This window comes from Lissotriton vulgaris, chromosome 4_1 (assembly GCF_964263255.1).
Source record: "Lissotriton vulgaris chromosome 4_1, aLisVul1.2, whole genome shotgun sequence".
NCBI classification, from domain to species: Eukaryota; Metazoa; Chordata; class Amphibia; order Caudata; family Salamandridae; genus Lissotriton; species Lissotriton vulgaris.
This window is the reverse complement of record NC_141691.1, coordinates 651021234-651039551: the sequence shown is the minus strand read 5'-3', so window position 1 is coordinate 651039551 and position 18318 is coordinate 651021234. Positions and strand designations below refer to the sequence as shown.

General features: G+C 39.0%; 1 protein-coding gene across 2 annotated transcripts in view; it reads left to right on the top strand.

Annotated features, from left to right (window-relative positions):
• ADCY1 (adenylate cyclase 1) overlaps positions 1-18318 on the top strand; it is a 1293742-nt gene that overhangs the window by 272428 nt on the left and 1002996 nt on the right. For both annotated transcript variants that reach the window (XM_086966836.1, XM_086966835.1), the window contains exon 2: positions 13006-13155. In XM_086966836.1, the coding sequence (XP_086822962.1) occupies positions 13006-13155 (150 nt within the window). The remainder of the gene's footprint in view (positions 1-13005; positions 13156-18318) is intronic.

The window sequence follows — 18318 nt, the reverse complement described above, 5'->3', positions numbered from 1 at the left end:
GTGTGCCACGTTTCCAAAGCATCACCTGCAAATCAGAACCATCTTGGATTTTGACGCATCTCTTCCCCCTACAGTCAGGATTCGACACAACACCTCTCCTGCATGCGGCAGAACTGAGGCATCGCCCCTGCGTGGACTCAGGAATGTATTTTTAATACTTACCTCCTCTGCAGCTGTTTTGTCTTGTCGATTTTGACGCATCTGAGTTACTTTGTGTAAAATGACAGCATCCATAGAGTTCTTTAAACACAATTGCTTGAAACCGTTTAAAAGTCATAGCTTGAGTTGTGTATGTTGGAGTTTTGTTGTTTTAGTCTTGTTTAGTTTAGATAAATATACTTCAAATTTCAAAACCAGTGTGACATCCATTTTTTGTGTGTTCACTGGGTTTACTATGGGTGCTATGTACACATACTTTACACATTTCATCTGGGATAGGTTTGACTGCTCATGCCAAACTACCAAGAGGGTAGTAGGTGTTATATTAGGTGTGTTATCCCCTTATCCTGACTAGAAGGAAGGCTCCCTACTTATACAGAGTGTTTACCACTGCCAACTGGAGACCCCATGTCTAACAAGAAGTAAAGGTAAACTTTATAAGAAGAGAAGTGATGGGATATATACTCAGCAATCTGACAGTTAGAGGCTACTTGAAACTGTTGACCAGTGAGCTCATAGCATTAATGTGAAATGGAGTGGTGGAAGCAGTATCTAATTTAAAACTGGCAGAGTACACACACCACAGACATAGTTCAGAAGTGTGATCTTCCGAATCAAAATGCACTTCCATTAACTCTGCAATACTATTAACATATCATTTTAAGGAGATGTGAAGTTAAGAATAGGAAACAAAGAGCAAAATATAAAATCTTCCTCTGGTAAACCACCAACTGAACAAATGGGTCTGCCTAGAATCTTTGAATGTGCACACTGATGGACAGTTGACGGAGAATACCGAGGATAACTAGAGTTCAAAAGTATTTATAAACTTCACATGCACTCATGGAATAGACCTCCAATTACTTTCCTTTAACTTTTCTCACCACTCCACTCTCAATTCCTTCAACTACAAAGGTAGGAAGTTGCTAATTGAAAAATGACACTAACCTGAAAATCAGCTGAATGCTTGCAAGTACTAAGCAACAAGGGTGTGCCAAACATTCCATGAAAAGCAAACCACCTTTTTGTCTTATCATCTTGTTGCATCGTTCAGGGAAATAGGGAAGTGACCAGTAAGATATATTCTCCCGGCAGCTTCAGCACGTGTTCCACACCCAAGTAGCCTCTCTTCCCGACTCATATTAGCATTGTCTTAAGGTTAATATTTGTTTTCTTTCTTTTTTATCTCTTACTTTTTCCCCTCTCATTTCCCCTATTTTCAATTTATTATTGGGAAATAAAACATTAAACATATAGAATGGACACAATATCGAATGGACAGAATATAGACAACAAAAATATAGAATGGACAGAATATAGACAACAAAAATATTGAATGGACAGAATATAGACAACAAAAATATTGAATTTGAGGTAAGTAAGTTAATATTAATTTTTTAATAATATCCAATTATTTTAAAGTGTTTTTTATGTTAGTATATGTGTGAAAAGTGTATATTTATTTCATAATTTATTTTAATTAATTAATTTTATGGTATTACACTTTTTCGTAATATAATTCTGTAGCGGGTTGTGGGTTTATAGGGGAATAGGGTGGGAAGTCATTTATTTGAAATCAATTAAATATGTTAATTTATTTATTGGTATTTATTTTGAATTATTTGTTAATTAAATATTAATTGGTAATTAATTAAAATATAATTGGTAATTGATTTTAATTAATTGATTAATTGATAATTATGTTAATTTTATTAATTTATTTTCTGTAGCGGGTTGTGGGTTTATAGGGGAATAGGGTGGTAAGTAATTTAATTATGGTTAACTACATTTTTTAATTTATTTATTGGTATTTATTTTGAATTATTTGATAATAAAATTTTAACTGGTAATTAAATAAAATATAATTGGTAATTTATTTTAATTAATTGATTAATTGATAATTATGTTAATTTTATTATTTTTTTCTGTTGCAGGTTGTGAGTTTGTAGGGGAATAGGGTGGGAAGTAATTTAATTGTAATTAATTAAATATCTTAATTTTTTTTGTTTTGTTGTAATTTTTAATTATTTTTTAATTGTTAATTAAATAATTGTTAATTGGCAAATATGTGTATTAATAGGTGATTATTTTTAATAATTAATTTTTATTTGTATTTTTAATTGATTAATTATTATGTTATATAAAATCAATAATTACATTTAATTAATTTGTAATCGGTATTAATATGTAATAAAAAAAATTCATATATGAAGTATTTACTTTCCCTACTGTTGCACTCTCTGGAGTGTGAATAGTAATTTTTACCCCTACGCTATCCAATCCTTTCCCTACTGTTGCACTCACTGGAGTGGGTATAGTAATTTTTACTCCTACGCTATCCAACACTTACCCTACTGTTCCCCTCTGTGGAGTGGGAATAGTAATGTTTACTACTACGCTATCCAACACTTTCCCTACTGTTGTACTCACTGGAGTGGGAATAGTAATTTTTACCCCTATACTATCCAACGCTTTCCCTACTGTTGCACTCACTGGAGTGGAAATAGTAATTGTTACCTCTACCCTATCCAGCGCTTTCCCCACTGTTGCACTCTCTGAAGTGGGAATAGTAATTTTTACCCTCCTGCTATCCAACGCTTTTCCTACTGTTGCACTCATTGGAGTGGGAATAATAATTTTTATCCGTACGCTATCCAACGCTTTCCCTGCTGTTGCACTAACAGTAGTGGGAATAGTAATTTTTACCCCTACGCTATCCAACGCTTTCCCTACTGTTGCACTCTCTGGAGTGGGAATAGTAATTTTTACCCCTACGCTATCCAACGCTTTCCCTACTGTTGCACTAACAGGAGTGGGAATAGTAATTTTTACCCCTACGCTATCCAACACTTTCCCTACTGTTGCATTCTCTGGAGTGGGAATAGTAATTTTTACCCTACCGCTATCCAACGCTTTCCCTACTATTGCACTCACTGGAGTGGGAATAGTACATTTTATGCCTACGCTATCCAATGCTTTCCCTACTGTTCACTCTCTGGAGTGGGAATAGTAATTTTTACCTTTACGCTATCCAACGCTTTCTCTACTGTTGCACTCTCTGGAGTGGGGATAGTAGTTTTTCCCCTCCAGCTATCCAACGCTTTTCCTACTGTTGCACTCATTGGAGTGGGAATAGTAATTTTTACCCCTACGCTATCCAACGCTTTCCCTACTGTTGCACTCACTGGAGTGGGAATAGTAATTTTTACCTCTACGCTATCCAACGCTTTCCCTACTGTTGCACTCATTGGAGTGGGAATAGTAAACTTTATGCCTACGCTATCCAATGCTTTCCCTACCGTTGCACTCTCTGGAGTGGGAATAGTAATTTTTACCCCTACGCTATCCAACGCTTTCCCTACTGTTGCACTCACTGGAGTGGGAATAGTAATGTTTACCTCTACGCTATCCAACGCTTTCCCTACTGTTGCACTCTCTGGAGTGGGAATTGTTATTTTTATCCTCCCACTATCCAATGCTTTCCCTACTGTTGCACTCTCTGGAGTGGGAATAGTAATTTTTACCCCTACGCTATCCAAAGCTTTCCCTACTGTTGCACTAACAGGAGTGGGAAGAGTAATTTTTACCCCTACACTATCCAACGCTTTCCCTACTGTTGCACTCTCTGGAGTTGGAATAGTAATTTTTACCCCTACGCTATCCAACACTTTCCCGACTGTTGCACTCTCTGGAGTGGGAATAGTCATTTTTACCCTACCGCTATCCAACACTTTCCCTACTGTTGCACTCACTGGAGTGGGAATATTAATTTTTACTGCTACGCTATCCAATGTTTTCTCTACTGTTGCACTTACTGGAGTGGTACTAGTAAATTTAACCCTTTCGCTATCCTACGGTAAAAATATTGTATATTTTTTTATTAATATTATGTATGTATATATATATATATATATATATATATATATATATATAAGTATTAAACAATTTTTTTGTTACATTAATTATTTATTAATTTTAAGGTTATTTAAGTACTTTAAGTATGTTTAAGTTATTTATATTTATTATTTCATTAATTTTAAATTACTTTTAAGACATTTAAAAAATTCGATATTTTGACTAACTATATTTTTTACAACGATATTTCTGATTCGATATTTTTGTACTTACCTGTTTGGAGATAGGGAGCCGATATTTTTGCATTCTATATTTTTTACTCGATATTTTGGTAAGTCTATATTTGTGTCATCGATATTCTTTCAGTGATCCGTTTCTAATGTCCTCACATTCCCGTGCAGGGTGTTGGAAAACCATTCATAGGCCAATCCTCTCTGCTATTGTGAGCCAAGTGTCGGTTAGTCTTCTAACTAATTCCTAATATATGCTAACATCTTAGAATTACATAATTAGATAAGTTTCTAGTGTATCGTCTTTGATTACAACCGATGGTTGTTTGAAACTTGACAGTATTTTTATCGCTATCTTTTCTTTGCTACCTAATGCTTAAGCAATTACTTTGATTTTCACTATCATATTCATTTGTTAAGTATTGATGTATAGTAATTATTGGTGAAAAGGTCAATATGTTGTATGGCAAAAATCACTTTTAAATCCGTCAAGTAATAGATTTATATTAAATATTGCTTTGTTAACTGAGCTATAAGACAATTACATTGAAATTGAAGGGTGGGGCCCATGGGATCCCCGTTTGGTGTGTAAATCTAGGATCAATTGTTTGACCTTATGTTTTTTTAATTTGTATTATTTCTACGTTTCTTCCTGTATTGGTTTCCCCACAGTCGCAGCCCGTGGAAGGAGTTGCAGTGGGGCAGAAAGGCGGGGTGGGGGAGGGGCAGGGTGGGGGGTGCTAAAAACCAGAATATGGATAATTAAAGGTAAATAAACAATTTAATTAATAAAAGGAATTTTGTATTAATCGCAAAATGTGATGCAGCGCGCGCTACGAAATTTGTTTTATTAATTAAATTGTTTACTTACCTCCAATTATCCATATTCCAGTTTTTAGCAACCCCACCCTGCCCCTTTCCCACCCCGCCTTTCTGCCCCACCGCAACTCCCTCCATGGACCGCTGCTGTTTCCCCATGTCTTTCTTCTGCTGTGTTTCTGCTTGTAACCTTTATTTTACTACCAGACGGTGGTTGCCCTTTCTGCATGCCCTCTGCTCAATCTCGTTCCAGTTTTAATTGCATCTTGCTCGGAGTCTGTATAATGCTCTAATTTTTTTCTTTTCATTCTGCTGCAGCCTTGATAAGCTTGCTTTTTAGGTCGGGCCCTGAGCAGGCACTCATGTGCTGTTCTGAGGATCTGCTGTAGTAGAGTATGGAAGAGAAACCCCACCTACTCTCTGCCCATATTTTTCATTGACTTGTGTCTTTGTATTTCGTAAATTGTGCCATCTGATTCAGTAATTGGCTTGTTAGTCCCTCCTTAGTACGGCCTTGCATTTATTTGAACCTCCCATGGCTACTGGCCCCTTTACTTCGGTTGTTACACGGTACATCTTTTTAAGTCTGTAAGCACTACTTTCTTTCATGTGTCTTAACGACTGCAGGCACTACAGGCTTACCTGCAACATTCAGCGTGCAATTCGCGTTTTCATTTTTACAAGAGGCCTGTCAAATGATTATAATATATGCACGGGCGCAGCGCATGATCACGGCGCCCGCTTAATTTAATATGCACGGGCGCTGTGCATGATGTTTTTGCACGGCACCCATTTTATAGGAATTTTTAAAAAATATATGCACAGGCGGCACGCATAATCATGGCACCCGCTTAATTTAATATGTATGGGCACCGCGCATGATGTTGTTGCATGGCACCCATTTTATCATTATTTCTCCACCAACCTCCCTCCCGCTCATCTCCACAGTTATCGGCTGAGCCTGTCTCGCCTCTGGACTCCTTGTGCGCATGGGGAAAGGAGAAGATGGGAGCTAGTGAATTTGTTGCAGATTTATAGGCAGGCTAGCTAGGCTGCCCAGTGGGTTAAGTCCCTTTTACAGAGATCTGCCCAATACACAGCCTTCCATCATACCAAAGAATGTTAATAATTGTGACCTCCATTATTGAAGCACCTGTTCTTTGAAATAAGTGTTCCACTTTCCGCGAACCACCAGACAAATGGTTCAGAGATATTTGGAGGCAACCAGCTTAATTTATAGCCTAAAGCATTTACAGGGTCTTCTTTACAATGACCCTGCATGGCTTTGGCAGAGGTCCAGCAGATTGAATGTAAGATGTTATTGCTGTAAAGCCAATTAAACATTCGGGTTAGTTTACTTCTCGTTCTACCTTTGTACCCAACCCATTAATTTTGTTTTTCAGATATCAGTGCTGGGTTGGTAGACCCCCTGTGGTTTGACAGATGATTTTCCCCCTGCAGATGTAAACATTTCACCGATCTCCCTTGTCATTGTTCCAGCCTTGCATTTCACAATGTCCTTTGTTTATTTATTTGACTATTAAAAACAGAAATCATGGCAGTTTTGAAGCACTGTTTCCTTTCCCTGCTTCCCGGTGGAACTGCTACTGGCCAACCAGCTGCAAAAAATGTTCTGCATGGCTAAATACTTCGAAGGCCCCAAAGGCGAGGCCGATTGCATTGCAAATCCTTGTTTCTCTTAGCTAGTGGAATTTTGATACTGTTTCTGGTGTTTTGTAACGCAGTCATTATGTGTCTAATTTTGTAACAATAAGAAGTGCTTTGGAGGAAGTGCCTTATCAATTCTATATTATAAATTGAATTGACAAGAGAAAACAAATCCTGCAGGCTTGCCAAGTGCATTTTGTGTTACATAATTTAACCTATATTTTATAATTGGTTTGTTTCTAGTTTGTGGCTGGAGGGACCTAATTACTCAGGATAATCTAACAACATTCTGCCTTTTTTAAGTATCCTGTTTTGGAATTTCCAGCAGGCACTACATGCAGATTGCACAATGTTTCCTCATTAATAAGCGTTTTATTGCTATAATATGGTGCAAACATTTGACATGTTTGTACTTATAAATATGAAACCCTATAGATATCATTATATAAAACGTTATGCAATGTTAATTTGATATTAAATTGAGTAAATATACAAAATATATTTATGCATACTGAATATATAAATAAATAATTTCCTCCATGTTGAAAAGATATACCTCTCCCAGAGTGTTGCATTATGCCTCTTGCTACCTCGCTGTCATTCCAAAATTTGGCAAGGCCAGGCTTGGAGAACATGTTTCTCAGTAATCTCAGGACAGATGTGGAAAAATAACTATTTTGAAATATGTTACAAGGTCAATCTTCTAAGATTTTACAAGGTCCTAAAAGCCTAAATATTTCAATATTTCATAGTGGAGGGATGCTTTCATCTTTAGCGCCAGAACATCTTCGGGTAATCATGCACTCTAGAAACTAAATAAATTCTACATCCATATATAAACTACTAAAAGAGCATTATTATACAAAGGACAACTCAAGGGGATTCCATGTTAATTATTTTTCAATTTAAAGTAATATATTTGCAATTTTTGATATTTTGGAGTCTAGAACACTGTATGAGAGGACACTTATATTGATAATGGGATGCTTTCTCACTTGATCAAACTAGGAAACTTGGCAGTGAACATTCAAACATCCTGGATATGTAAATACAAATAAGAAACGGGTTGAAAGGCTCATTTTGGCTAACTTCACTTACCATCCACTTTATTTATTTTATACCACAATTTTAATTTTGTTATATTCAGTGGCATTCACAAACATATGAATGTTTTCTGAACACATTTAGAGGGCACTTCACAATGTTAATGACTATGATCTATGTGTAGTTATAGAATTGAATGCTTTAAAATACTACCTAGTATATTTAAAAGCCTTACGGAATAAGTATGGATGGAAGAGGGAAACATGCAGCTTTGTTTTTGACATGATAATTCTCCCCACAGCTGTGGGTTTTAGGAATTAACTTCTCTATACTGGTTTACTTAAATTTTCAGTTTTAGATTTTCATCCACGTGTTTCAGATCCCATTCATTTTCAGACTTTCTTCAAGATGTGTGAGAGGATATTTTCCTTGTAAATTGTGGCTTTTTTCCACTTGTACTGTTTGACAGTCTTTCCCTACAAAAAACCTCAAAAAGGTAATAACTGCTCAGAATATCTCCTATTTTTTTTACCCATTGTTCTTATTTCATCATGAAGATTTATGGAAGTGTCATACATCTTGTGAAAAAAATATTTTCTGCTCCTTATCAGATAGAGGTTCAAGTTTTCTAACAACAATTAGATTTTTTGTAAAGTGATACTCAATCATCCAACAAAATACAAAAAAGTTGTATCGGTATCTATGGAATGCTTGTTTGGAAATATTTCTCATCTGTGTCACTTGTATGTCATTTATCCAGAGCAGATATTGTTACTTGGTGTGCATTTTACTTCCAAATCAAAAATGATTTTTTAAAGAAAATTAATATAAACGTATCTTTGGATTTGTCAATCGGATGAGAATAGCAAAATAGAGAATAAGAAACCCAGCGTCAGATACAAACAATAAATCTGGCCAGTGCTGAGAAAATATAATATAACTTTTAATCAATGAGCTCTCATCTTAAAGCTAAGCGGGACTCCAGGCAGACTCAATTTTTCATTAAGGAAGCAACAGGTTCACTTCAACTCCTGCATTGCATACATTTGCTGGCTGTTCTTATAAATGTGGTCTCTAGAGGGCAGTGGTATGCAACCTGTCCAAGTAGAAACTTTTCCTTTTAGTCAGGGTAAGGGAGTTACACACCCAAGAGAACCCCAGCTCACCCCCTTGGTAGCTTGGCACTAGCAGTCTGGCTTATCTCAGAGGCAACTTATAAAGTATTTGTACATAAAACAAACAGCAACACAGTGAAAACAATACAAATGGACACCACACTAGTTTAGAAAAATATCTACTCTTTATCTAAACCAAACAAGACCAAAATAACTAAAATCCAACATACACAACTCAAGATATCACTTTTTAAAGGTTTATGCAATTTAGTCTATTGAACTCTAAGGATACATTCATTTTAGCACAAAGTACCTTTGATGCATCAAAATCAAGGATGAAAAAGAGCTGCCAAGGAGGAAAATGTCAGAAAACACAGCAATGCATCGATTGTTGAGTCCCAGGGGTGTGAAGACATCAGTTCTGCTGCACGCAGGATAAGTGTTGCGTTGATTCCTTACTGCAAGGAGAAGCAATGTATCGTATTTCGAAAGCAGCTAATTTTTGCAGGGTGATGCAATGGAAACTTGATGCACAGGTTTGATGCATGGAAAATCTAGGCGCGCTGGGTCGATGCAGTTGCAAAACAGGTGCAGCGTCGATTCTTCCAGCCACAGGCAGATGATGCATCGATGCCTTTAGCTGCACAGCAGGGCCTGCATCAAAGTCAGAGCGGGAGTCTCAGACATCTGAATATAAGGGCTCTGGTCTGGTCTTGTTCTGCTGTGGTTCTTCCAGAAGTGAACAGTAGCTGCCTCAATTCTGCAGCCGCACGGCAGCGATGACTTAGATTTTCAACCGCGCGGCAAACTTCCAGCAGGAAAAACAGCACTAAAGGGTTATGCATGGATTTCCAGCTTTTGAAGCTGCAAAGCCATCTCCAAGGGCCCAGAACTGGAGTTGGCACCACATGGGAGGTCAGAACTCTAAGCGGTGGAGTTCAGGGGGGCTGCAGAAGAAGTCTTTGATGGCCACGAGAATTCCAACAGGAGAATTTGGAAAGTAGGATTCCGAAAAACAAAGTCCAGTTCTTTAACTGCTCACAGACAGAAGCAGAAACTGCAGGCCTACTCTGCAAAGCAACACAGAACAGTGGCAGTACTCCCGCTCTTTAGCTCTCTTCTTGGTGGATTCCTTAGTCCACAAGTGATCTAAAAATGGCGGGGTTACAGGACCATACTTACTCCCTGTTTCGTCTTTTAAGTAGACATATTTTAAAGGCTAGTCTTTATAGTGCACAGATCCTGCCTTGTCCTGTGCTAGTTCCAGCCTCACTCCAGGGGGCTGAGACAGCATTGTGAGAGGACAGGAGCAGACATATTTAGGCGCCACTCTATCTCAGGTAGGCCCATCAGCCTGGTGATGGGCAATCAGGATATGCAGGGCATACCACAGCTCCCTTTGTGTGACTGTTTAGGGTGAATGCCTGGAGAACATGTGAACTGAGCAAGACTGTTTAGGACTGTGCTACCATTCCTCCCCTGCCCCACCCCTAATGCAAAGCGGGCAGAAGAAGGAGAAAAGAAAATTATAAATAATGCAAGTTATTATAGTTTTAGTTTCCCTTGTCACCCAAAATCCAGACAGTCAATCCACAAACAGCCAGGACTCACAGAATGCTTAAACAAGATAATGCCTACTTTCTAAAAGCACAATTTAAAACCACCTTTACCAAAAGTTATGTTATTAAATTTTGAGTTCAGAGAGCCTAAACTTAATTTTTCTATTTGTCCTGATGGGAAGTTAGACTTGTAAGATGTTACAAAGTAACTCCCATTCTATCCAATGGGGCATATAGCCTTTCAATAGTGAAAAAGAAATTGTCAGTATTTCACTATCAGGACATGTCACACACACCAGTACATGTTATACATTTCACATACACTGTACCTCGCCCATGGGGGTACCTTGGGTCTACCATAGGGGTGCCCTACATGTAAGAAAAGGGACACTTGCCAGAACTTTTAGGGCCTGGCAAGTGGGTGCACTTGGCAGGTCGACATGGCAGTTTAAAACTGCACGCAGACATTGCAGTAGCAGGTCTGAGATACCTTTTCATGGCTACTCATGTGGGTGACACAATCAGTGCTGCAGACCCACTAGTAGCATTTGGCAGACCCTGGCACACTCAATGCATTTTACTAGGGATTTGCCAGTAAATCAAATTTCCTAATCAGAACCAATTGTAATAAACATTTACACAGGGAGCTCTTGCACTTTGACACTGATTAGCAGTAGCAAAGTGTCTAAAGCATCTAAGCCAGCAAAAACGAAATCCAGCATAGCATCAAAACGTACGGGGGTAGAGGCAAAAAGTCTAGTGAAACCAAACCGAAGGTGCCAAGTCTAACTACAATACTCTATATAGTTTGTACACAGGGCCATAGTACAGGCATTGTTTATACGACATGCATTAAATTACAGTTGCCACCACAAACAACACAGTTGTTGACATTAATGATGATATCGAAAAGTTGTTATCGAGCACATCGCTGAAGATGCTCATGTGTGCAGTTTGCCAATGAATTTGCTGAAACTCCAGCCACCGCAGATAAAACTCGGATGCTAACTGGCAAATGTATGTCTAATTTTAGCAGAGCATCGATTGTCCACTGTATTCACATGGGCATGGCATATGGTCCTACTCTGCACTTAAAGCTTGTGCAGCAACCATAAAATGTATGCGGAACATACCTTACAATGCACTTATAAAGTATGTTGTGGATTACCGAGACATGCTAACACTGAATAGAATCTGTCGTACTTGACAATCCTTAGAAATTAGGCTTTGGGACTGAAAACAGAAAGGTTTTCAAGGTCTTGAAATATTACATGTTGTTTCTATTGTGGTGAGCGAGAACTACAGTGCATTCAAAAGGTTTGGTGTCAAAAAATGACAGAACTCACTGGCCTTTCCCGATTAATGAAGATAATGTAATAGAAACTAATTTGGGAGCAGCAGTTGAGAGAACAGCATGCAGATAGGGCATGTTGACCATGTCATCATTCTTTTTTTCCCTGAAGAGGGTCAAGTCTATTGGACATGAGCTGCTTAAGAGGGGAAAATACTGCCCGTATGGTGGTAAACTCTAGTTTTGGCATCCAGCTGCAGTTTGGGTGACTCCACTACCCCATCTGTACTACAACTGGAAGGTCCACCCTTAACACCATCGATGCTAGTGTTATTTTCCTAGTGTGCTGAGATATGTTGATTCCCATTGTTCATGACGAGCTCAGCTCGTCATGAGTGTATGGAGGTGTACACCATGACGAGCTGAGCTCGTCATGAGCGTCGAAGGAGTTAAGTAAGTCCTATATCATGTCGCTATTACAATACATTTTAAAGGTCTGTGTATGAATAATCTAAATTAAAAAAATGATTATAGGAGGCTGGTTATTCCTCTTAGAATCAGAATAGCGATGATAAATGAGTTTACTGAACAAGGAAATAGGAAAGTTCGATAATGAGAACATCACCGAAGGAGTAAAGTTTAAAAGAGTAGCCAGTCATTATTTAGCGGAATTTCAATCAAAATATCCATTTCTAATAGTGCTTTGTATAGCTCCATCATGTCACCTTTTAGGAATTTCCGAGTATTAGTAGAAAATACAGACATCATATAGGATTATCAAAGGAACTGACAATAGGCCAGATCCGTCTTTCTGTGCAGTAGCTGGTTCAGTTCACCTCCAAGAGATGCGGGAAATGCAGCTGTCTGGTTCATAGTGACTACCTTTTGTTTGCTCCTGATTATGTGCCAAACGCCTACTTAGTGATGTTTTCTATTCTTTCATGAGCAGAGATTATGGTGCCTGCAATCTGAAAAGAACACATTCGTTTTATTAAGCATTTTTGTTCAGAAGGTACAAAGAAGAGTAGGTTCAACATACATCACTAAATGAGGGACAATGGTATATTGGAAGCAAATAGAATTTATTATCTGAGAAGTTCTTTACTCTTTAAATTGAAAGCTGTGTACATTCCTCGATAGATATCTGCATGACTAACTAATACATAACATGGCTTAGAATTATTGTGAATTGTATTTTCCTCAAGACATAGAATGCTTCATAGTATCACATTTTATTAAGATATTTTCGTCTCTTTCCTTTACAGCTTGTGGCCAATGTCATTCTTTTTGTCAGTGTAAACTTGTCGGGGATCTTTGTGAGGATTTTGACAGAAAGGGCTCAGAGGAAGGCCTTCCTTCAGGCAAGAAACTGTATAGAAGAGAGACTCAGGCTGGAGGACGAAAACGAAAAACAGGTCTGTTAAAAACTACTGTCACTTTCTTTCATCTTCCTCAGAAATCATCAGGAAACGTTGCTCAGCGCGGCTTCTGTGGGATATAAAAAGACCCTCTATAGCATTAAAGCAGGTGGGTTCGTTTTGCATAATAGATGCCCTGTTGTTTGTTCTTCAGTAAGGGACAGTGTGCCAATAACCTTATCAAATTATGGAAGGTCTCCCCTTCGGCCATTACAGTGCATCCTTGGCCTGCAAGGACTCACTCCTCCTGTCCCCTTCACACACATAAAAACACTAAAAAAATGTAAACAATCAAAACATAAGCGCCGCAAGCTCAGTGTATTTGTACAAACAAGGGGCAATGATTTTCACTAAATGTAAATTCTCAAAAGGCGTGTCAGTAAAGAAGATGAAAGATATACAGTTTTTGAAGTACTTTGTCTTCTGTGTAGAAGGACAATCTACTGTCGATGTTACTGTCGATAGATTAGGGAACTACATATTTTAAATTGTCTCACTGTGCAATACCTGAATGCTCGATGTCTATGGCTGACTGCTGGTCTATATTTACCAGAGCAACTCTTGCCCACACTTATCAAAGCACTGCTAAACTCTCAATGTCACTGAACACAGTTATACTCATCATCAAATTTCTTTATTTCGGCTTAAATGCCATAAAAGAGTCACAACACAATTCATTATTATATACATTGAGTCACATTTTTGAATACGTTTAGTATGGATAAAACATATGTGAGTTAAAAGAAAAAAAATATAAAGAAACAAAAAGTAAATTTCCCCAATAAAACTTTCTCTGAGCACAATACAATACCAAAATACCAAAGGCCTTTATAGCATTTCTGGAGCACATTTGATCATATAAACTTATTTATTTTGCATTACAGCTTTAGGCCTTTTTTCCTCCGCAGAAAGTAAATTGAGTGCAGAAATCGGCTAACACTGAATACTATTGTTTGAGCTGTGTCTGTTTTAATTATTCTTAAGGCCTGGTTACAGGATCTTACTCCTAGTAGTAAACATAAGGGCTTAATCCATTTTCTTCTGGCCAATGCAAAGGCTGAACAGAAGAAAAGTATATGAAGGTGGTCTTCTTTCTGGTTGCCTTCACACATGATACAAGTTCCATCTGCCACTGAAGCTGGACCATTAGACCCCTAGTCCAGCGTGCCAAAGTTGTTTTGGTCAAAAGATTCCCATATCTTAGTTTTAAAAAAAGGGTTTTGGCAAGTGGGGGCTCGATTTCATCAAGGGAAGCCTCAAAAAGAGGCTCATCCTTGAAGCTCAGAAAATTGGTCACTAGAGTTCCAGCATTGGTCACATTTGTTACTAAGTTAGACACAAAACTCCAAAAAGCCCTTTTTACAACCAATTTTGAGTTCGGCGGTAAACATTCTGGATTCTCCCAGAAATGATTTAGGCCTATTTTAATGAACCAGGTTTTAACGTGTTTTAGCCAGGGAATGGTAATCGAATTGTCCAACCCCATTATCTCTTTTAAGCCTTCTCTATAATCATGCAGTTCAGGTACCCGCCAACGTCTAACCCATTACATTAGTGGCCGAATAATTGTGTAGTGATCTGTTCTTTTAACATTTAGATCCAACTTGATTGGCACTAAAGGAGTGCCTCTTGGAGCCCTTACCAAACTTCTCATAAAGTTGTTATCCATCACGAAGAAGGAGTCCTTTGACATCGGCCCCCAAATTTCTGCGCCATATAATGCCGCTGGTTGGACCTTAAATTTAAATAACTCAACTACTGAAGACACAGCTTTACTAGTACTCAGGCTTTGTTTCCTAAGAATAGGCTTTACATTCTGTGTAAATACCAACTTACTTTTTTCAATTTGGGGCCGCCAGGAGAAATTAGAATCTAGCGTAACCCCTAAATATGAAACATTTGGGACCGATTCCAGTTTCTCACCATTCAGAGTTAAACAGCCTTTGTCTGGTTTTCATGGATTAAGGGCCATACATTTTGTTTTTTCCCATTAATTTCCAGTCCTTTCTTACTGCAGTAGTCGCTAAAGGAATTGAGTAGTGCCTGGAGACCCTTCTTTTTTTGGGAGATCAGAATGGTATCATCTGCGAATAATATTGATGTTACCTTTTCTCCATTCAATTTCGGTGAATCATTTATGCATCCCTCTAGGTGTGCAGGGATGTCATTCACAAAAAGGGAGAAAAGTGTGGGGGCCAATACGCAGCCTTGACGAACGCCACACTCAATAGGTATTTTTTGAGTCAATTCCCCGTTTGGACCCCACCGCACTTTAGCAAAGTTCCCAGCATGCAGCTCTTTTATCTGTACCAACAGACTGCTTGGAAGCCCTGCTTTACTCAATGTTCTCCATAGAAGGTCACGTGGCACTAGATCGAACGCTGCTCTCAAATCGACGAAAGCAACGTATAAGTGGCCTTCTTTGATATGTACATATTTGCAGTATAGGCGCTCAGTTTACATCGAAAGCCAGCTTGATATTTTGTTATGATTGCATTCTCCTCCAACCATTCGTTGACACGAGTTAAAATGTGTCTCGAATAGATTTTCTGGAGAATGCCCATCAGGCTGATTGGCCGATAATTAAAAGGATCCAACTGATCCCCTTTTTTAAAAATTAAAACAATTTCTGCTCCCCTCCAACTTTCAGGGAAATCTAGACTATGGGATAGCTTATTAAACAGGTAATTTATGTATGGTGCCCATACCTTTAGATCATGCTTGTACAAGTACCCTGGCATCTTATCTAGCCCTGGCGCTTTGCCATTTTTTACTGAATTTATTGTCACCTCAGTTTCTCCTAATGTGAATACAAGGCAGTCTATAGGGTGTTTGAGGCACAGGGCATCGTCGCCGGGGACTCTTGGCATAGTGTCATACTTTTTGTAAAGGTTCGTGAAGTGGTTAACCCACGTTAGCTCGTCAAGATAGACGTCCTTTACCACTCTCCCTACGTGGTTACCATTGGCGACTAACCTCCAGAACCCTACACTATCCTTTGATTTAACCGCTGTTAACATGTCTGCCCAGCTTTCTTCCTCCCAAGCTTTTCTTGAAGCATTTTGTACCTGCTTATAGTTTTTCCTTGCTATTTTTACATCTTCCGCTGATTTAGATTTGATAGCAAGCAGAAGTGCCCCCTTGGATTCCCTACATAGTCTGTCATACCATGGTTTGCTATGAGACAGATTCTGCAATTTTTGTTGATTTTTCTTTGGCATTTTTGTGACTAACATTCTTAGATCTAAAAAAAAATTTTTGTGAAGTGACATAAAACAAACAGAGTTTTCTTCATCTATAAGGGAGCCTACAAATGATCCAAAGGTCCCTGCAAAAAGTGCATAAATTTCGGCGAGAATCTCACCATGATCCAATATAAATGGCCATTTGAGTGCTCGTCTATTGTTGCTGATGTGGATCTCATCACTCATTCCACTATTTACATCAGTTGGTGACACGTACGCAGCTCCAAGGAGCAAGGAAGCTTCTATCGATAGACTCAGGGGGAAGTGATCACTTTCTAACCTCTCCTTTACCTCAAAATCTATCATACTCTGCCAGATAGACATAGAGATGATTACAAAATCTAGATTGCTCTTACAATTATTGCTAGTAAATGTTGTTTTTTTTCGAGCTATCTGATGGGAGTCGCCCATTACAGGCCCTGAGGCCATGCTCAGCAGACAATTTCATTAGTTGAACTGCCAAGACTGTGCATTTGACAGGTTTAATGTTGTCCAGTGTTGGAATGTTATTGGCTTGGTCCTCTTCTTCAAAAATTTCACTGAGCCCTGGAACTGGTTCAGAGTTGTAATTTAGGTCACCAGCTATGATGACATGTTCCTCCTTTCCAACTATTCTACCTGAAAGGGAGTCTAGTTTAGCTAAAAAGGGAGATTCTTTAGATGCAGGGGCGGGTCTATTGTAGACATTTATTAAGTAAAATCTTTTCCCTTCACATGTGGTGATTTTTAAAGCTAATATGTCGGGTGAATTTGTGTCTACTACTTCCATCTGTATCCTCAAGGTTACCTTCACTCAGGTTATTAACCCACCTGAGGGCCTTCCCCTTTTAGATGGAATGGCACCTATTCCAAAAGACTTGGGGGCAGATTTATGTTGGACTTGCGCCACATTTGCGTCACGCAACGGCGGCGTAAACGTGGCGCATCCCTGCGACCTATTTACAATGTGACACATCTAGGCAGATGCATCACGTTGTAAAGCCCTGCGCCACATGTGGGCGTTCCGGCGCAGGGTGGGCGTTCCGGGGCAGATGCGCCTCGCAAAAGTGGCTGAGTGAAATCTACATGATTTCACTCAGTCACTTTTAGGCCAATGCTGCGTCAAAACCCTGCGCCTGCTTGAAGCAGGCGTAAGGCTTGACGCAGCATTGGACAGATAGGGCACCCCCAAGCCTTGCTGGAGCTGCATCGTGCTTGCGACGCAACTCCAGCAATGCGTCACCTTTACGGCACAGATGCGTCACGCATCTGTGCCGTTTTTGCCCCATGGTGCGCCGCATTGTAAATGCGGCGCACCATGGGTGGCGGAGCTGCGGCGCACAATAACTTTAGCATCCCTGGGGATGCGCCAGTTATTGTAAATCTGCCCCTTGAACCCTACCCTATGTGGTATGGCTACTGCTCAAGATTCCTGTAACAGACAGAAATCACTGGAATCGATGAACTTTGCCCATTCTGGGTCCCTCAAATTCTTGGACACTCTAGCTATGTTCCATGTAACTAGTTTCAGTGGCTCACCCTTTATATTTGATACATCGGATGACTCCACAAGTGCAATTTCTGTGTTTGGTAGCATCTCTATTGACGGTTCCTCTGCCAATAGTACCGTATTTTCACACGTCCAACTTTTATCACCCTGGATAATGGCATTATTTATATTCCTGTGTTCTGGTAACAAAACACATTGTTTGCTCTCTCCCTGGTCACATTCTCCCACATTTTCACACGTCCAACTTTTATCACCTTGGATAATGGCATTATTTATATTCCTGTGTTCTGGTAACAAAACACATTGTTCGCTCTCTCCCTGGTCACGTTCTCCCACCACTACCTCATTGCCTATTGGTGAATTGACTGCATCTAGATGTCTAATATTAATATATGGATTACTTTCTCTTGGTTTTACCCTAGTGAA